This window comes from Enhydra lutris, unplaced genomic scaffold (assembly GCF_002288905.1).
Source record: "Enhydra lutris kenyoni isolate GAN:26980312 unplaced genomic scaffold, ASM228890v2 scaffoldscaffold6, whole genome shotgun sequence".
Taxonomy (NCBI): Eukaryota; Metazoa; Chordata; class Mammalia; order Carnivora; family Mustelidae; genus Enhydra; species Enhydra lutris.
In genome coordinates this window covers 3,491,169-3,512,179 of record NW_019154090.1, presented here as the reverse complement: position 1 = coordinate 3,512,179, position 21,011 = coordinate 3,491,169, and the positions used below count along the sequence as shown (strand labels likewise).

The window sequence follows — 21,011 nt, the reverse complement described above, 5'->3', positions numbered from 1 at the left end:
GGCCGCGCGGCGGGACGCGCTGGGCTGCCGCCGCGAGGCCATTGTCTCAGCGCCCTGAAGCCGGCCTGGCGTTGTCCCGCGGCTCCTTCCCTCTCCCTGTCCTTTTTGATTTTCCTTTTTAAAAAAACGCCCCCTCCAGCCCCCTCGCCTGTGACCTTGGCCGCCTCGGATGCTCTGATTCCAGCAACTTGCCCCCGCTCCGGCCAGGCCCATGGCCGCGTCCGAGGACGGGAGCGGCTGCCTCGTGTCGCGGGGCCGCTCGCAGAGTGACCCCAGCGTTCTCACCGACTCCTCGGCCGCCTCCTCCGCCGACGCCGGCGAGAACCCAGGTAACGGGGCCGGGCGAGGGCGGCCGGGCAGGTGGGCAGGCCGGGGGCAGGTGGCGCTGGGCTCGTCCCCGGCGCTGCTCCGCGCCGCGCTCCGCAATCGGGGAGCCGCGCCAGGACCCGGGCGCCCGGCCTCCGCAGTTCGCGTCCCCAGGAACGCGGCCGGGGCGCCGCGGAGCCCTTTGTCCGGGAAAGAACCGAGTTCGCGGGCAGAGCGGGGCGCTCCGCATCGGCCCTCCTTGCGGGCTTGCGGGCTCCGCCGTTCCGCTCCGAGGGGCTGTCCTGCCTTGGGCGCTGACCAGCTGGGGGAAGAGAGTCAGACCTGTGGCCGCCTCCGCCAGGGCTGGCTCCGAGCTCTGCGTCCCTCCCCGGGGCCCCAGCCCCGGCGGCCCCGGCTTGGGCGTCCCCGCCCGGGCAGGGCAGCGCTCCAGCGGCCGCCGCGCACGGGGGCTCCGGCTGGACGCCCAACTCCGGCGGGGCCTGGCGCACCTGGGCGCGCCCGCCCGTCTCCCGGGACAGGTGTGCCAGGCGGAGCCGCCGGCAGGGAGATGCAGGGCGTGCGCCAGGGCCGAGCCCCGTTTCATTAAATTACACGGACTTTGTCCGCTCCCCCGCCCCCGCGGCAGCGTCGATTGTTTAGGTGATAAATCCGGTTACAAAGGCGTCTATAGGGCTTGATTGATTACTTTCCAGAGAGGAAGAAAGGCCTAATAAAGCAGGAGGGGGGTGGGCTGTGCGGGGCCTGTCACCATGGAGACGCAGGAAGCAAAGTGATCATTAAAACCTTTCTCCACCAGAAGGCAATTTTCACTTCACAGAGAGAAGTCTGAGCTTCTGAAATGTAGGGTTCAAAAAAAGAATCAAAGCTGGTGTTTTGGTATCAAGCCACTGGACTCGATTTCCTCTCTTTGAGAGGCACGATCTTCTCAGAGATGATGTTTTGACGATAAGTTGCCCCTACCTTCCTTAGAAGACTTATTCTCTCCAGATGCACCGGCCCCAGATGGGGACCTGCTCAGGGTAAATGGTGGGCAATGAAATCTAGAAACCCCCCCGGGGCTGGGGTGAACGCAGGCTTTCTGGGGAGGGAGTCCCTCACCTCACTGGAACCCACAGGAGCTTTACTCTCTAACTACAAAGAAGGACCTATTAAAGGCAGCTCTGCGGGCACCAGGGCCCAACTTGAAATTTTAAACAATAAACCCATGCAAGGCTTGTAAGATGTCTTTGTTAAGGACTAGTGACACTGTGTCATTTGGTCAAACTAAGGTACCAGCCGAGGAAATCCCTGGCTTTTCCACATCTGGGAGGGCAAGTTAATTTCCTGGGAGTTTCAAGGGAGCCTGCCATAAGCTGACCCTTAAGGGTTTAATTAATCCTTTTATTAGGAATCGGGGATTAAGCCTTCAACACTCCATGATGGGTTGGTTTTCTCTGTGCTGGAGATGCTCATCCATCATTGTTCCAATTATGGAAGTTGAGTGGTTCGTCACGAGAGAATCCTTCCCAGCTCCTTTTGTCTCCCTGGCAGTAAAAGGAAGCAAACTTGAAACGGAAATTATGGAGGATTTAGCTTTTTGGCTGTCTGTGAGTTGATGCCTCCGTGGGTGGGAACAGAGGGCTCGGCAGGTGGCTGGTGCCAGTCCACCAGGGAGGGGTGGAAGGGCTTGGGTGATAACGTGATGCCGTGGGAGGGCAAACGCCCGAGTTAGTCTCCGGCTCAGATGGTCAAAATGGGACCCTGGGAGCAGCTGTCTGAGGTGAAAAGTCTATAGCGTGTATAATTCTGCGCGTGGTAGAGCCTTGCTGAAGATATCAAACAATTTAGTATTTATGGATTGTGTTAAACAGAGGAGTTCTGGCAGAAAGAGGGTCAGAATCCTCAAGTTGGAAGCAGCCCGGGAGCTGGAAGCAGGAAGGGTGGACTAGGGGAGCATCTTCTATAACTGCCTTGCCTGGTTGGCTTGGCAGGCTTGCATACCTCTTTTGACGGGAGACTCACTTCTTTATGGGGCAGTGCATGTTTTTGGGGGTGGACCTATTTAAAAATTCTTCAGATGGTTCATTGGATGCCGCAGCCCATCAGTCCTGGTGGGATCGTCTCACGGTGCGTGTTACTGGGGGTTGCAGGAAGCCTGCTATTTCAGGGCAGTTATCATATGTATCTGCGTCTTTTTTTTCACTAGGGCTGAAAAGTCACAGCCCTCATCTTGCTCTCCCTTCCGGACCTCTTCGTTTGTCCTCCTGCTGCTCTAAAGCTCTACTCCTGGTTGTTGAAGCTGGTGTGCCAGCTGTGGAATAACCCCGTACAAAGTCAAGGAGAAGAGTTGCCTCCTTTCGTCTGAATTCTAGATTTTTATAAAACAGCCCAAGGTTGCATTTACCCTTGCCCCCCAAATGCATTTTTTTTTTTTAAGTAGGCTCCATGCCTAGCGTGGCGCTCAACGTGGGACTTGAACTCATGACCCTGAGATCAAGACATGAGCTGAGATCAAGAGTTAGACACCTAACCTCCTGAGCCACTCAGGTGCCCCCCTGCCCCAATACATTTTTCATGCATCAGGATTCTCTTAGTAAGGACTCAGAACATTCTCAGAAGGGTAGACTCTCCCTCTCTCACTCTTCAGAGGTTACCATTGTGATGAGTTTAGAGGAGATCCTCTGGAACTTTCCTATTCGTTTATAGCTACATGTTCTTAGAAGAACAGCTTTGAGAAAACACTGTGTGTAGGGTTCTTCAACTTGTTCCTACTCCATATTGGGTCTTGGAGGTCTTGTCACATGGTATATTTCCATCTCCTTCTCTTTAATACCTGCACAGCAGGCCAGAGAATATATTTTTCAGTTTATGTATTTGTGCTGTTTCCAGTTTTTACCCATCACAATCCCCCTGGCTGGGGCTCCCCGGGCAAAGCCTCCTTGGGCTCCTGTGTAAATTCCTGTAAGATGTGTCCCATCTTGTGGGATGTCTGGGTCGCAGGGGACCCACATTTTCTTTTTATGATAGTGCACCCTGGAAAATGTACCAACTGACATTCTTTCCAGGCTCTCTGAGAGTGCCCTTTCTCGGACGGCTTGCCAACAGCTGAGATCATCAATCTCCTTTTCCCCCTGCACAGAGAGTGACAACTCGTGGCTCATTGTGTTAATTTGTGGATCCTTGATTGCTGGTGAACTTGAGCAGCCTTATTAGTGCATTAAATCTCTCAGTGGCCACGTCTGTGGCCATGGACTGCGTGGTGGGCATGAACGGTGCTCCTTGAGGGCCTTTCCTTCCGCTCTCTCTGCATCTTTGCTGCGATAATGATTCTGTCTTCGTCTTTGCCAGGCTCCTTTCTGTAAGTCTCTGCTCTCTACCCACAGGCATGGGCAGGCCTTCTCCCCAAATTGAGCTTTAAACAAGGGAATGCAGCATGCCCATGACCTCTTCTGCCTCCCAGGAGTGCCTGCTCATGGGGACTTTGGCTCTGCCCTCAGAATTCCTTCTGCCCCTCGGTGCCAGGCGCCTGACCTGGCATGATCCCGCACAGAGAAGGTCATCTGTGACCTCTTTCTTATCCAACCCGTGCTGCCTCCTCAGCCTTCCCTGTCTTGTCCCGTTAGTGTCCTTGCCCCGTCCCTTGTCCCTCTTTCTGATGCTGTCTTCCCCCTGGACCCTGTTGCCTTTGCTTCTGGGCTCCCTGCTTACCCAGCTCTGCCCCTCTTCCCAGCATGACACGATGGAGTCCCTGCAGGTCCTTGGCCACCTTCTTTCTCTACGCCCTGCCCCCAAGGTGCCTCCCCGGTTCCCCAGTGCAGGACCAGAGACTGGGCTCAGAGTTAGCTGGGAATGCCTTTTAAAACACTTCTGTGGGGCCTGGTCATCTCCCTTTGTAAGGGCTCTGTTCTGGAGGGCCAACCAGGTGGGGACTTTGGGGGTGGGCTTCCGCAGGCTTGGCCCTGTGGACATCTGTGACTGGTCGCTCTCTGCAGTAGGGGCCGTCCTGCATGCTGTATGGAAATGGTTAGCGGCATTCCTGGCTTCTCTCCACTAGATGACGGCGGCTCCCCAGCCCCTCATTATGACAACCAAAAATGTCTACAGGCATCACTGGTGTCCCCTGGGGGTAAAGCGGCTCAGGTGAGCTTGCTTGGGGAACCCCTGAGTTTAGGGCTCAGCCATGGCCTCAGTCTCTCTGCTGACAGTTTCCGTGTGTGCGGGGGCCCTGCCCTGCCCTGCCTGAGTCCTGAGCTCCACACCTCTGCTGTCCCTTTCCCGTCCCTCAGATCTCGGGCTGATGTCACCTCCTCAGAATGCCCTCCTTGTCCGCCAGGTTAGATCAGCCACCCTGCCCCAACCAGCCCCGATCCGCCCTTGAGTTCCAAGTCACTCAGTGTGCTCATCTCTGCCGGGTATCTCGGGGTCTGTCGTCCGTGGGGTATGTTCCCCTCTCGGCCCGGAGCCCAGCACGGACCTCACATGCAGGAGGTGCCCGCGAGCATTTGCCGAATGAAAGGCAGGTCCCAGACACCAGGGCCTTCGCTGACGAGGCTTGTGGCTGGCCAGCTGCACCGGCCCCCGTGGAAAAGCAGCTCTGGCACAGCCAAAGGGTGGCTGGGGGGCCAGCAGCTGCACCCTTCTGCAGGGTCAGAGCCGCGTCTGGAGGGGGAGAAGACTCTGAGAGCATCCTGTGCCCTCCTGAGCTGCAGACTGATACCCAGACGCACCCACCTTCCTCTCGGGGGGAGTACTCCCACGGCTTTCCTTTTCCCTGCCCATGGCTGCTGGGATCCCCCACCACCCCTTCTGGCTGGACCCTCAGGACCGAGTTCCAGGTCTTCTCGTCCCCCGGCCTGGTCCCACAAGGCAGGGCAGGGAACGTTCCAAAATGTAAGCCCCCTCTGGTGTCTCCTTTGCCGCAGCCCCACGGCTCCTGGTGGTGAGGGAGATGCACCCTGTTTTCTTCTCTTGTGGTTCTTCCCGGCTCCTGGCTCCGATGCTCAAGTCCCGAGTCCGGGGGATGTTCCTGTGGCCCTGGCAGAGTGTCCGCGTGGTTCAGTTAGCAGCAGAGCTATGCAGTAATTACCTTGTCAGCTTCTTTGGGCTTATTAAAAATAAAAGCTGGACGTTTTAAAAAGATACGGAGTTTAAAAACTTAAGAGTTGTTTTTTTTTTCTTCTTGACAGTAAAAGCACCACACAGAAAAAGATGGGATACTTTTGGGATTTCTGTTCCCTGCCCCCTTCTCACCCAAATGCCACCCAGAAGGCCCTTGCAGGGAGGGCTTTGTCAGCACGAGAAGGGCAAACACCAAGTTCAGGGGCCCGGCTTTTCCCCTCGCCACCCTGCGCCCCTCTTGATCTGTTGCCAGTTGCCTTCTCTCTGTCGCTCTTGGAAATGATCTCACTGATTTATTCGACAACCTAATTTATTATGTCTCTCCCTCTAGACAACACTGTCTAGTACCGTAGTTGGTGACTTGTAGCCGTTTGAATCTGAGTTAAATAAATTAAAATTAAAACTTCCTTTCCCATGTTGCACTGACCACACTTTAAGAACTCAATAGCCACCTGTGGCTGGTGGCTGCCATCTTAGATATTGCAGATCTAGAACATTCCATCCCCATAGTGTTGGGCAGCACTGCTTTGGACTGTAAACCCCCTGAGGGCTGGGCCTTGTCCCTTGTCCTCCTGGTTATGCTACACTTGGCTGTTTCCCAGTGAATGTTTGTTGATTGATTGAGGTCACCAGAGTGGGATTGTCATGGCCTAGAGCTCTCCTGCTAGAGAGACCCTCAGCCTCCTTCAGTCTGATCTTCTCATGTTGTTAAGAGGAAGATGTCCAAACAGAGACTATCTCATATCCACACAACATTAATTTGTCTCACCCCAGTGAGTTTCCCCAGAGGAACTAAAATACCCCATGTTTGCTTCTTGCTGGATGGCTCTCTTTGACTAAGAAGACAATGAACTCCAAACACATTGTCTGGGGGCTGGATGGGTGGTCCAAGTCTGGCTCTGCCACATACAGGCTAGGTGACTTTGGGCAGGGCACCTCACTTCTCCAAATGTCCATTTCCGTTACGTCACAGAGTGGTAATTTCTGTCCCTAACTCCTGGCGGGTGAGGCTTACTGAGCTATTGTCCATAACCAGGAGTAAATTTTGAGACACTGGTCATTGGTTTCACAGCTTCAAGGAGTCAGCCATCCCCTCAGACGTCCTCTGATCACCTCGAGATTGTCCCATCTTCTGTGAATGAAGTCAGGAGGCAGCGAACTGGGGGACCAGGTTGGGGAGGTGTGGGAGGGACAACTCCTGGGCCCTTGGCAGCCCCGCTCTAACTAGGTCTGTGTCAAGGCCAAGCTCTCACGCATGAATGTGGGTGAGCCCGTGCTGACCCCGCGGGACTCGTCAGGACTTGGGGCCCCGCAGGGTGTCAGGGTCCGTTCTCAGGACACGGTGATGAGGAGGAGGTTGTGGTTCTGATTCAGGTTCCAGTCTCCCTGCGTCCCTGTGGCAGCCTGCTGTGTGGACGGGCTGGATCAAACCATCTCCTCCCACCCAGCCGTTGGCTCCAGACTGCACCAGCCCTTTCCCATAGTCACTGTCCTTCCGGGGCCATGCCTGACTCCATGGCTGCCTCCCTGTCCAGCTCCAGCTCCCCCTTCCCAGATGCCACTCCCCAGCTGCCTGCCAGCCCCTTCCCCAGACCGCAGTCCCCACAGAGTCCCCTCACCTCCTCCAAGTCACCGACTCGGGTGCTATAATTCTGGGGCAGCATTTTGGTGGCCTTGAAATAAGATCTGAATGTGTATTTGGGGGGAGGGGTTTCACCTTTGTGAGTTTGCCTGGCGGGCCCTTTTGGGGAAGGACACCTTCCAGAAGGACATGGCTGAGTCACTGTGACACTTAGGGCCGTGGAGCAGTCACACCAGCTGTAGCTGCAGCGACAGGCGGAATGTTCCAGACCCCCCTGCCGGCTCCTTAACCACCCTGTCGTTGATGGGGTGGACAGAGACTGTCAGAGGGAGAGAGGCACAGGGAAAAAGTGTGAATATGACCAGTGGATATCAGAGGATTTTTGACTTACTGTTTTGCATTTTGCGAGGTGGGAGCGATTCCCTGCCCTATGATCGTTCCACACAGGGCCTGAGCTGCAGGGCCGATGGGAGCCGTGTCCTGGCCAGCAGGCGAGTTGGGGAGTGGACAGCTGGCGTGGAGCCTGTTAGGGCCATGTGGGAGCACAGGCCCAGGGCTGCCAGATCCCCTATTTATATCTGGAGGCTGGACATCCAGATTTTTATGTGAAATGTGATTGTTCGAGCTTGTCAAGTCTATTGGTTAGGGATTGGTTTGGCTTCGTGAAAATAGGAAAACTAAACCGCGCTGGCTGAAATAAGGTTGGGGTTTTCTTGGCTGCTAACCCGTTGCAGCATCGAAGGCTCTGTGACTTTCCTGCAAGCTTCTTGTTGCAGGATGGTCGCTGCAGCTCTCACAGCAGATGCACCATCAGGGCAGGATGAAGGGGGTGGTGACAGGTTGAGGGCTGTTCACCTGTGGAGTCATGACCCTGCTTTCCTGGGAGCCCTACCCAGGGACATCCACTGATGCTTCCTTGGCCGGTGCTGCGGGGCTGGGAAATGTGGGGTTTTGTTTGGCTGATTCGTGGTTGTTTAGGATCGGTGCATGGCTTCCTCTCACCAGAGCTGGTGAAGAAGAAGAGGGTCCAAGTGTTTGTAGGTAGTCGCCCGCTGTCCCTGCCAGGCCAGCCTGAAACCAGACAACACCCCAACCCAGACCAAGCTTTGGGGCTGCACGAGGCCAGCAGGCTGCCCTTCGAGGAATACAGAGAAGGAATCTTGGGGAGACTGAAGCAGTTACTATGTTCCATGACATTTCTTTACCAAGAAATTAAAGGTTGGACTAAGATATGTGATCTAAGCCTGAACATTATGTCCATCCAAATCTTATTTGAGAATATTTATCCCGGGTACAAGACTGACAAGGTCACTGGCCTTCACGGGCTGACAGTCTGGTAAATTATTGATAGCTGGAGTGAAAATACGCACGTTGTCAACTCTGCGTTCCACGGGGGCCATCATGCTTCCTTCTGTTTCATCTTCCTCTAAAGCCTTGAGGAGGCCAAGGGTCCCGCCCAAGGGTAGCTTAGAGGAAGAGGTGGCTGGGGGAGGAGCCTAAATCCAGGGAGTTTGATGCCCCGCCCACCCACCTGCCCACACCACTGCTTGCCCCGCCCACTCCTTGCCCCGCCCACTCCCTGCCCTACTAACCCCGCATCCCAGCCACTCTCTGCCCCGCCCACTCTGCCCCGTCCACTCTGCCTGCCCCGCCCATTCTCTGCGTCCCCTTCATCCTCTCACCTGCCGGGCTTCATCAGTCTCTTGGATGGAGCAGGTACTTGTGCTCTGTCCCTTTCCCGGCTCAGGCAATCCGGCTGGCAGAGGTATGTGTATCCGTAGTCACATCAACTCAGGCGCAGACATCCTCGTCCATTTCCCAGTTCGTCTGACCAGAATGGCCGCCAGGATGAGATCTGTGTATTGAAAGTCAGGCAAGGGGATGGCGGAGAGTCCGCCGTCGGCAGAGTTGTTGAAGGTTTCCCCTTTAATGGGCTGGGGCGGCGTCCCTGTCTGTTCGAGCAGGTCACTGGATGGGTGGCTTGGCAGCGCACCGGGCAGGGCCATAGGAGGCTGGCACTGATCCGTGGCCAGTCACAGAACGAATCTGCCACGACCCAAGCGCAGGACTGGCCCCGTGGCCTAATAAATACGCGTATTCCACGTTGTCCTGCAGCTGTCTTAAATGTAGCACTTGCTGATGTTGCCGTTGGTCTCAGTCCCCCTGATGGGCTGTTACTGCTTTACGAGTTTGGTCCCACTCCTTCCCGGAAGTTTGTACCCGTGTGCAGAGAGATTTTTGCCTGGTTGTAATCACCAGCTCAGGGGATTTGAATCAAGGCAGAGAGATGTGCCAGAAACAATCTTTTTGCTTCCCTGTGGCAGGAAAACATCGTCTCGGGCAATGTTAATTCGGGGATGACTGTGTTTCTGCAGTCACACGGGTCAGGTTGTTGCTGACCTTGGCACATTTGTCAGCCGGGTCCTTTGTGCAAAGCTCCTGAGCGCTCGGGAGCCTCAGAACCCTGCTGTGGTGCTGGGGTCGCCTGGCCCCACCCCCCGCTTTTTATTTTCTTTTTAGAGTCCAGGTGTGCTGGGGGACATGGGTTCCATAGAGAGTGGTCGTAGAGGATCTTCCTTGAAACCAAATCTGTTTACATCCAGGGGAAGATGGCCTTAAGATGTGAATAAAGTAGCCCGGTCATGCGTTGAGACAGAAGACACAGAGGCAGCAAAGGTCAGGGAGGTCACAACGGGGGTGTCGGTTTTAGGGACTTGGGGAGATGCTGTATGTTATCCTCCCGGGCTTGTGACTCTTTGGTTCTTATTTATCTGCACGGCTGCGTGCATGGTGTGGGGGCTGTGTCGCCCATTCTGGAAGCTCACAGTTTGGCGAGCTGCACTGACGATACCACGTTCACAAATATGATGACAGGATCCCTGTGTCCTAAGCACCAGACCTCTCAGATTGGTCCCCTTCTGGGTTGGGTCTTGTTCCTTCTCTGCCAGTGATCAGTGGTCCGCAAGCAGGTGGCAAGTCGAGGACGCAGGCTGGGCTCCGCGAGCGCCTCTTTTCCACGTGGCCTCACCCTCCACGGACCCAGCCACCTTGCCTCGTGGCAGTGGTGGAAATGCAGGTCATAGTAGATACAGGAGGGGTGGAGAACTGGGGCCACGGTGCAGCCCACATGGCAGGCTCGTTTCCCTTCCCAGACCTTCTGAGCTCTCAGAGACGAGGGCTCAGTGGGACTCATGTTCGGCGTCTCCTGCTCCTCTCACGTGGCGGAGCCAATACTGGGAGGCCGACAGACGAGGTCGGAGGGGGCCTGGCAGGTACATGGACTCTTTGGTGTCAGACTGCCTGGGTCTGCATGACTTTGACAGAGCCACTGAACATCTCTGAGCCTGTTTCCCCATTGGTAACAGGAGGATTCCTCGTTGCAGTGCCTACCATGAAGGATGGTGGTGAGGACCACAGTGGGTTGGTTTCTGTAAAGCATTAAGCACAATGCCTGTCACTACGGAGAAGCTGAGCATTTGGCCAGTGACAGTGGGGGCAGTGTGGAGGCTCTGACACCCATGTCTCCCATGGGTGCCCTCGCGATGCTGCCAGAAGTGTTCCTCCTGGCCCGAGGTCTGCACTGCCGGGGGGTAACCAGGCATCCCTTCCCACCTTCCCACCCTTGCCTGGTTGGCCCTGGGGCTGGTGCATGGGGTTGCTGCTATGGGAGGGACACTCCTCTGGAGGCGCTGTGCCCATCTCCCTAATTGGGGGGCTGGACTGGGGAAGCCAGGATGTAACAGGCCCAGGTCAAAGGACAAGGTTGAAGGCTGAGTCACAGCCCCAACTGGGACGTTCTGCTGCGAGTGTGCGGGACTGGTGCTCGAGGTCGTCCTTGCAATCGGGATTGGGCACGTGGACAGCGGGGCCCTCCTGCTCCTCTCATATGATCCCCTCCCTGCCAGTCCTCATGGGTAGCTGCTTCTGCATTAATGTGAAGCAACGGAAGACTTAGGGACAATGTATTAGTTTGTCTCACTGTTCTAGTCGGAAGAGTGAGTAGCAGGGGACATTTAATAACACGAACGTGGAACGAATTATGAACCCTCCTCGTGCTTCTGCTGGTCTGGGCAGTCCCTCGGGGAGGGCGGGGGGCACAGGCCCTCTCTCTGTTGTGTCCCCTGCGGGACTCTGGTAGAGCTGGCCTTTCCTTAACGCCGCCACTGTGAACATTGGTGACATCTTAACGCGACACCTTTCCTCTAGTAGTTTCCCAACTCTGCCCTGCTTTCTGGGAACTATATTGGTACCTTCTTTCCGTAATGATTTGTGCTGTTGGCAGCTGTTCTCAGCTTCAGGACAGTCCCGCGCCGCGTGGATGCTAGCTCATCTCGAGTACATGGTAACGAAACCCCGTATGCCCTTCTTCCTACGCGCAGGGAACCATCGGGAAAAGTAAAATCAAGAGGGAAAAGTCCCCCAGCAAAGGGCAGCGACAGCAGGGCACGGGACTTCAGGGCAGGTGGTCTTGCCCTTTGGGGAGTTGCTGGAGCCGTGAGAAGGGTAGCGCTTGGAGCACGGCTCTTGGTGATACCAATACGCGTTGCTAAAAGCAGCCGACAAATGTGTTAATAATTAGTCTCTGTGTGGTTTTTTAAATGAACTAATGACAGTTTATTCCCGGAGGACATTAGCCCGGAGCAGCTGTGCCCTCAGGGAAATACAGACTCCGATCACGCGTCTTGTTTCTCTGGTTCCTTTTTCTGACCCTGGGCCAAGTGGACGTCACATCTCGCTCGGTGGACTCTTGGGCCAGGAGACCCAGGTCGCCCCTCGAATGGGCACCTGGGAGCCCAGTTACCAAACATCTCAGGGGGTGTGACATCACTCATTGCAGAGAGGGTCTTAGATGGCTTCTTCTCCACAGCAAGAGCCTGGATTGGGAAAAGAAGAGACAAACAACATACGTGTGACAACACCAGGGGGCTCCTTGCAAGTGTGGGCTCCCCTCCCTCTTCTCCTCCTTCCTCCCCTCCCTCCTCCTCTCCCTCCTCGCTCCTGACCAGCACACTGAGTGCCTGCCTCAGGCCAGGTGTGACGGTAGGCACAGTAGGCACGGGGACAGCACGGACAGCAGAGGCATCACGCCACTGCCCTGGGGTGGTCTCATGGGGGGTGGGCCAGGGCTGGGCGATCCCACAGGCAAACACGAGTCCCGTCAGAGGGAGGCTGCCCTGGTGCGGGGGAGGGGTCTGCAGGCTGGGGGAGCTCAGAGAAGATGTCACTTGAGTCGGGAGCCATAAAGTGGGTTGGAGTGAACCAGCCTGAGTGGGAAGGGCAGGGTTTTCTGGGGGGAGAAGATGGTCTATGCAAAGGTGGGAAGGAGTTTGAGGGGGTGCTCCAGGGACCAGAGTCGTGTGGTGACCGGAGGGTGGGGAGGAGAGGGAGTGTGGCGGGATGGTGCCCAGGAGGGGCCAGGAGCCTTCTCCAGGGACTCCTGGGCGGAGCAGGGGCAGGGGGCTTGTCTGCACCTGCAGAGGCAACAGGAACCCTGGAGGGAGAAGCCCCATGTCTGCACGTGTGTGCACATGTGTGCACGTGTGTGTGCCCGCGTGCATGGAGAGGGAGACTGGGAGGCTGTTCTCAGGGCCTGTGAAGAGCTCCGGGTTCCCAGCCCGCATTTTCCTTGGGCTTGCAGACCCCTGTGGGGCCGTTTGTACGGAATGTGCACAGACGTGACTCCCTGGGGTTTCTCGTGAGTGGGATTCTGTTGTCCTCTCACGCAGGGAAGCCTGGAATCAGGCCTCTCTCCACAGATTGGTGGGGCCACCACTGTGTGGTCCCTGTCACCCTTGGGAAGCTTGGGGACCATCCCAGCATCGGGGCTTGAAGTGCTGGAAGTGTGGTTGGGCACCTGTTCTCTCTTTCTTTCTCCCTCTTGCCTGCGATGAGGGGTCTGTAAGCCCATGTTCACTGGCCATCCCCCTGCCATGGGCAGTCCAGAAACCCTCTGTGTGTTTCTCTCGTGGTGCCCAGGCCCAGGATGCTGAGCATGGGCCCCCGTACCCTGAGGTCAGGGGCTTGGGTGGGCACCTGTACTGTGTGCGACGTGGGAAGGAGGTGGGCAGGCCCAGAGGACAGAGGGATAAGGGTCTCCTTCCCAGAATCACTGGGGGTTTCAGGCTTCTTTCTCCCTCTTCTCTCCGTCCCTTCCTCTGTTCCCTTCCTTCCTTCCATCTTTCCTCCTTATTTCCTCCCCGTGCTCCTCCCTCCCTCCTTCCTGAAAAGAAGAGGCAGTGGCTGGAGAGGGCGCACGGTTGGGGGTTCGCCAGGAGCTTTGAAGGTCAGCTTGTCAGGCGTCCTGCAGGCCGTAACGGCTACACAGCTCCGTGTGCTGACTTGTCAGAAGTCACTGCGGGGGTGGGGGCAGCCTTTGCACACGTGTGTATGTGTGCATGGGTGCCTGTGTGTGCGTGTTGAGGTTACTGTTGTAACTTCTCATCTTTTTGGGAACATTTATTTATTCGACAGAGAGCGCACGTAAGCTGGTGGGGTGGGGCAGCGGGAGAGGGAGAGAGAGTCTCCGTAGACTCCGCACTGAGTGCAGATTCCAGACGCGGGGCTCGATCCCAGGACCCTGAGATCATGACCTGAAATGAAACGGAGAGCTGGGTGTTCGGCTGACTGAGGCGCCCAGGCACCTGCTCACATCTGGCTCCAAGGCCTCAGTGGGAAGGGACCTGGGTCAGGCGCCAGCTCACATCTTTCCCACAGGCCGCTGGAGCCAGTGTCCGGGTGCCTAGCAGCGGGCCTTCCGGGCAGTTTCGAACCCCAGCCCCCCCCACCCCCCCACCCCCGGCTGGCCTTGGCAGGTGCCTGCGTTGGGCAGTGCTTACTGTCCTCCTTTGTGCGTGGAGAGATGACAGCTCTGCCTTCCTGGGGAGGTCGTGGGCCTCGGATGAGGCCTGTGAGCTCGGCCCAGGAGGTCAGCGGTAACTGACCTGCCGGCTGACACTCACGGGAGGGCACCGTGGGATGACACCCTTCTCCTGTTCCCCTGGGGTGGCGAGTCTGGGATGAAGCTGCTCTGACTGTGGGGGACGTTGCCCCCTGTTTGCTGGCATGGCCTCAGAAGCCCTCTCCATCTTGCTGTGCACGGGAAGGCCTGGTGTCTTTGTTGCCCCTCCAGCTGCAGGACAGGCAGGGGTCAGAGTGCTCCTGGGGGCTGAGCTGGGCGCGGGTCTTAGGGGGGAAAGCACACACAGCCAGAGTCCTCTGGGCTGGGCGCTGTTACTCTGTCCCAGGACCCCTGCGTCCTTCCTGAAAGCTGTGAGCGACTGTCTAGAGGAGCCTGAGCTCGACTTGCTGGGGGAGAACCCTCGAGCTAATATGCAATCCCATTGTTACATTTATTCTGGGGAGCACATGTTCTAATTTCTATCATCTTAGCTTCCATCAGAAAGATCTTCAGCAAACACTCAGAAGCATGTTTTCATAGAAGGCGTGAGCCTTAGAAAATAATGTCCCCCCCAACCCTGGAAATGTAGGCAGGAAAGGGGAAATAAATGTTTTCCCTGGAAGATGGTAGATAGCAGTTCTTATAAAAAACAAACAGGTTTTGAACTGGAAAAGTAGTACACGCCCCCGTCGGGAAAACTCCGGGCCTGCGGGAGACGGCTGGAGTAGGCACCGGTGAGCTGGGGTGGCCCACTCAGGCCTGGGCTGGGGTCTGTCCCAGCCAGCTGTCTGTTTCTTCCCTCCGGGCCTCAGTTTCCCCACTCGCAGGCCCTCCCCCTCCCCGGGTGGTTATGGTCGGTATTCAGCAGTGCCGCGTGTCGGGTACCCGTGGCCTCACGTGCCTCCCCCGGCACTGACTCCTCGTCGCTGCCCCGGACCCGGGGCTCCCCTGTGCTCCCGGTCTTCCCTGCAGAGGCAGCCACGATGAGCTTCTGTCCGTGCTTTCAGAGAATTTCTCTGAACTATTTTCTTTTTTACGTTGTCCACCTTGCCTTTTCCTCTTCATACGGCGTCTTGAGACACAGATATGGAATGTGAAAGGGGAGCGGGAATGGACCAGAGTTTAAGGGGGGCCAAGAGGAGGGAACGGCGCGGCAGGAGGGAGCGTTGGGGCGAGTGGGGGCCGGGGGGCTGGTGGATGGAGGGGCGGGGGCCAGCCCAGGGGTGTGGAAGCCCTGGCTGAGGACTTTGGTCTTTATCGTATGAGCCGTGTGGAGCCACTGAAGGTTGTATGAGAGGGTGACCCGTCGGTCTGGGACTGGGGAGAAACCCTCTGCCTCTGCTTTGTGGGTAAATGGGTTGAGTGTGTGTGGGAGGTTGTTGCCTGAGAGGCAGCCATGGGGAGACAGAGGTGGAGGGGGACTCGGGGTGTGCGGGGCAGGGGATGAGAGGAAGGGTGGCCCCCAGACTCCCATCAGACGGGGAAGGCTGAGGAGAGCGATTTGGGGAAAGAGAGCTCGAGTTCAGGAGACAGGCTGGGACGGTTGCCGAGAAGGTTATCGGGCACGTTAGCCGGCCGGAGAACCACATCACGCCGACGGGTGCACTTGAGGCTCCGTGCTTCCCTTCACAGCGGGGCTGTGGGACACCGGGAGGGACTTTGAATGTCCCCAGACTCTTCCCTGTCTCGGTTACAGTGGGGACCCTGCCCAGTCAGCCTGCCTCTGCCCACCTGCATAGAGGCACGGTGCTGGCTGCTGGGGACAGCCCAAAGGTGCCCTGTCCTCACGGAGCTAGGCCTCATGACCTGTGCTGGCCACACAGGGGGCTTGTGTCTGGGTCTAAATTTAAGCTCTGGGAGGGGTGGGTCCTAGGGGGACGCTGGGTTGGGTGGTGCGGCTTTGCGTCCGCAGTCGGGTCGACCTCAGGGGAGTTGCTTGCTATCTCTGTGTCCTCCTTCGCCTGTAAAAAGGGGACAACAATGTGATTCAAGCTGTTTCCAAAGGTGGCCACGATCATTACCTCTGACCCCACCCACCCTTTTGCTGTGTCCCCCATCAGGAAGGGTGCTGTCTCCTGCCCCCCTGTGTCCCCTGTCACTTGCTTTGACCAACAGATGCTGCAGAAGGGACACAGTATGACTTATGGGCATAGAAGTTAGAGCTCGTGGCCTCTGTTGTGGCCCTCTTGCCTGCCACGTGAAATCGTTTGGCCATCCAGCCGGAGTAGAGCTGAGGTGGCCCCGTGAGAGCAGCCGGATGGGTGACCCCAGCCCCGGCCAGGCTCCCAGCTGAATACGGCAGGACCAGTGAGCCCAGCCCTCCCCACGTAGAGCACACAAGCCCATGTTTCTGGCCCACAGCAGCTGAACAGTTACGTCCTAAAATAGGCCACTGAGATGTGGGGTGGTTTGTTCCATGCCGATAGCTGCCTGACACGGACTCCGCGGTGCTGAGGGCTGTTTCTTGCCAGGAGTCACACTCTGGTCCTTTGCTCCACGCTGCTGGGCGGGTGGTGACTTTCAATACGGTTTCTCTGTTTCTGGCTGGTGCTGGGTCTGCCTTGACTTTGGAGGGTGCACCTGGTCTGTGTTGATGGAAATGAAGGTTTCTACCCCAGGAGCCAGTAGCAGGGAGATCTTAGTGCCTGTGGAGTGCCCAGCCCATCAGAGGACCCAGGGGCTGGGCCGGATTTTGAAGGCATTCAACTCCGGTGTTCTGAGCTGGGAGCATTCTTTGCAATCCCCTGTGGGGAGCTTAAAAATGAAATCAGCCTGAACTTTCTCCCTGGAATTTGTGACTGGCAGCCAGCATTAAAAATTGTTTATTGGATACCTGTCCCGGGGATCCAGCAGTAAAGACTATGATGTCCCTGCCTTCACAGAGTGAATCCTCTTTTGGGATAAAGGGAAACAGATCAGAAAGATGTAGATGTATGGTGTGACACCAGGGAGTTATAAGTCCCCCAAGGCCAGGCTGGAGGAGGGAGAGTGGCAGGGAGGAGAGGCTGGCTATTTTTAGGTAGCATGGCCAGAGAGAGACAAGGCAGAAGTGAAGGGATTAGTCATGTAAATGCCTTGGAGAATAGCTCTCTGGGCAGAGGAAGGGCAGGTGCAAAGGTCCTGAGGTAGATGTGTGCTTGGAGTGTTGATGGACAAGGGGACCAGGAGGCTTAAGTGAGTGATGGAGGGCTGGAGGTGTTAGAGCCCCTGAGACTTGGCAGTCAGGGCTGGGATGCTGGGGAGGTGCCATGGCCCTGTTGGTGGCTCGGGCTTGGTTTCCAGAACCAGCTCTTGGAAGGGGATTGATCTAGCTGCAGTGGGGCATCAGACCATATGGACTAAGGGCCGGTCATGTCGTCAGAGATCGTAGTGGCCAAGAGCACACTGTTTGTAGCTGCTCTGTTGGGTACCCACATCCCGTCCCTAGGACCTGCTCTGTCTCTGTCTTCAGCTGTGGTTCCAGCTCTGCCCACATAGCAGGTAGGCAACAGGCGATGTGCCCGAGCCCTCCAGGCTGGTACTGGCGCCCAGGTGCCATAGTGGCGTGGTTGCCGGGTGCTGTCACGCTGGCAGCTTGGACTTGGCCATGGTGGAAGTGTTTACATCATGGAAGCTGGCAGCTGCTATGTGCCCACTCCCATATCCCTCCTGGGTGTTGGTTAGACACTTAGCAGCTCCCAAGCCCAGGACCCCGCCTCGGGCAAGCACTGGGGGCCCCGGCCCTTCTCCCCTGAAGCGGAAGTATGGCCAGAACATCAGGGAGCTCGTGCCTGAGGACTAATCCTCAGCCGAGGGGATGGGGCCAATCTCCTGACATCCCGGCTTTCGGGTGGGCAGTCCTTGGAGCCCATGCGGAGTAACCCCCCACTGCCCGCGGCAGAGACCTTGGGAATGCACCTGTATTCCCCCGCTCCCCGACCCCTGCTGCCTGGGACCATCTTCCAGACTGTTACTCCAAAGCCCACCTCTGGCTCTGCTTCCAGGGAAGCCAAACCAGGATGGTTCTGGAGGCAGAGGCCGTGAGAGGGGGCCGCTGTCTGGGTGTATTTGGAGGGGAGAGTCCACAGGATTTGCCGAGCCTGGGAGAGGACTCAGGGGGATCCTGAGGGTTGGGCCTGAGCACCTGGAAGAAGGAAGTCATTCTAGACAGCGACAGGGGTTGGGGGAGATAGTGATGAGCAGGCTGGGAGTCTGGGAGTCCGGGTGCGCGGATGAGCCATTCAGGTTTGAACAACTTCTGAACCAGAGGTTTCTTAGAGGCCTGGGTGGAAACAGTGCTGAGTTGGGAAAGGTGTAGACACACGCCTGGGAGGAGACAGCATCGAGCAAGTGGGCCCCTGGCCTCTGACAGTCAGCTCTGTCCTCCTGTCTGAGAAGCACAGTGCTCCCTCCCCCTCCCTCCTCCGTTCAGTCATCAAGGTACCTGTGTCCCTCATGTATCTTTGATCTGCTGTTTACCTACCTGTCATCCCCGTCTGTACACATCATCTGTCTCTCTCTCTGCTGATTGATCTATCATCCTTCAATGAATGTATCAAGCCCATCGACCCAGCTACCTCGCATCTATCTAGCTGTATCTGTCATCTGTCTAAAAATCACCTGTCTGTCTCTCACGCTCCCATCCATCCATCCATCCCTCTCTTCCCTCCAACCCTTCCTTGGCACTCCTGCCCAAACAGAGCCTCGCCCTGGCTTGAACACCCCCAGGGACGGGCAAGTCCCTACTTCCTTGGGATTCTGCTTAGAAGTTTCTGCCTCCTGGGCCCACTTGAGCACCGTGTCATCTGGACCCTGTGCTTCTCTCCCATTCCTCACCCGAGATTTATTTACACTCTCCACTTGCCACGAGAGAGCCACTTGGGAGTTCAGAGCCGTGCGTCCCCTGGCGGGGCAGCCCTCGGCGCGCCGGGGAAGAACGGGGCCAGTCAGTGAGGGGGCGCCCCCACCTCAGCTGCGGCTTCCCTCCTCTTGGCTCTCTGGGCAAAGGCGGCTTTGTGCTCCGCGCGGACAAGGCCCGCCATTGAGGCAGGCCAGGGGACGCTGTAGAAGAGCAAATGATGGCTAGAAACTAAAATTAGGCAGTTCACAGAAAGCAGGCCCTGCGCCGGTCTCCGCGGCGAGCCCCCGCGTGCCTGCGCCTGAATGAGCCCTTTGCTCTCCCACTGCGCCGCTGAGCCCAGCTTCTCAGTCCCAGGGAGAAAGCTCGCCCTGTTCCCTCCTAGGGCTCTGGCTGACAAAATGAACAAAACCACAAAGAAATGCAAAGTGGTGAGACGATTGGTTCATTTTCTCCTGGCTGCCAGTGGGCCTTCAAACCTGCCCGCGGTGGGGCGGGGGGGGATGAGTGTTCTGGAAGGTTCCCTACAACTTATTTGCAGATGGGCCAAAAGGAGGCTGGCTTCGAGAGGAAGACCAGTGGCCTGTGACTCAGACAAAGGAACGGGGGTGGTCTGTGAGCGGCTTCAAAGAGGCAAGATTTTGCTTTTTAGATTTTTTTTTTTTTTTGCATTTTCTAACTTTTTTATTTAGAAATCATCTTAAACTCACGTGGAAGTCGCAAAGGGTAGTAATGGCGTAGCTCACACATTATGCTGATGGACAGCAGGAGACTACCCTTGAAGGAATATTCTAGCCAGATGAGAGGCTGGGGCCGATGCCACCAGGCTTGACCTGCAAATTCCTGGTGTTAGTTGTGTGAGATTTTATTACATTGACAGATTGACCGCAGGGAGCTGAGACTTTACTTTTATATTGAAAGCATTTGGCTCCGGTGGCCACAGTGGTCCCAGGCAGTGGGAGGCAGGCCCTACCCCCACGAGTCCCCCCTTCCCACCGAGGATGCTCTGGACTCTGCCCCCTTCTGCATGAGCTGCCCCAGACCTTAGCTTATCTGTGTCCCCCTCCCCTCGTGGTTTCCTGGGGCAGCTGGAACAGATCACTACAGACTTATGGCCTAAGGAAGAGAAACAAACTCTCTTGTGGTTCTGGAGGCCAGAAATTCTAGATCAGGGTGTGGGCCAGGTTGGTTCCTTCTGGTCGCATCCCTGTCCTTAGCACGGGAGGTAGGTCAGCTCCACCAAATCCTGTGCACTAAGACGGGGCGGAATGGGACATCGCAGGGTGCAGGACGAGTAGGGATGTGGTGGCCACTGAGTGGATAGGGCGGCGAGCCCACGAGACGGGAGTGCAGCCTCTGTTCTGGGCTGTTCTCCTCACCTGTGGCAGGTGCAACTTTCATCCCACGTGCTATCTCTGTCCCCATAAGCTGTCTCCACCTTGGGTTCCGAATGGACCCTCTACCCCAACTCCTGGAAGCCTTCTGTTCTCTCTCCCAAGGCTTCAGCGTTTTGTCCCAATTCCCGTTCTGTTTCTTCCGTTGGACAAAATCATCTTACGTGATTTTGGGGTGTTATTTGTTTACCATCTCCTTCTCCCTCTTCCCCCACCCTGAGCAAGAGCTCCAGGGAGGAAGAGATCCTAGCCGCATTGTCCCTCGTCCCACCCTCTGCCATCGGCCGGCACCTGGACAGCACCTGGCCAGCAGCTGGCCAGGGACTCATGTGTTCTCAGACGGCGGTGTTGCCTGGGACAATCTGCATAACTCCCTGGCCTGGCATGTCTTCGGCTCTTCCTGCTGATAATGGTCCTCACTTCACAGGCTCACCGTGATCATTTCATGGGACAACCACGTAGAGCACGTAGGGCTCTGTGCTTCTGAAGACCCGAGCAAAGCAGCCCCGTTATCCTAGAGATGCTCTGGCACAGCCGCGAGAGGTGGTGGGACGCGGTGGGTAGATTGTGGGGACCACCGCCTGGCTCACACCCGGCTCCGCCACTTATGAGCTAGTAAATTGGTCAGCCACGGTGTGCCTCAGTTTCCTCACCTGTGAAGTGAGAGTAGCAGTGACACCAGCCTCCAGGAATCATTTATTAGTCAAGCACTTACATCCGCGGCTGGGTCCAATTGCCTGTGGAGGTGCGAGGTGTCGCCACTGCTGGTGTCTGTCGCCGTCAGACCACAGCTCAAATGTCGCTTCTCCGGATAGAGCTGCTCAGAAGCCAGTTGAAAACACCTGTTGGGAAACGAGCAGAGTGTTTGGGATTGGG

At 56.8% G+C, this 21,011-nt stretch overlaps 1 protein-coding gene across 1 annotated transcript in view; it reads left to right on the top strand.

Moving 5' to 3' along the window:
- The first annotated feature begins 211 nt into the window (after positions 1-211).
- LOC111141500 (phosphatase and actin regulator 3) overlaps positions 212-21,011 on the top strand; it is a 203,470-nt gene continuing 182,670 nt past the window's right edge. The window contains exon 1 of the mRNA XM_022494105.1: positions 212-329. Within this exon, the coding sequence (XP_022349813.1) occupies positions 212-329 (118 nt within the window). The remainder of the gene's footprint in view (positions 330-21,011) is intronic.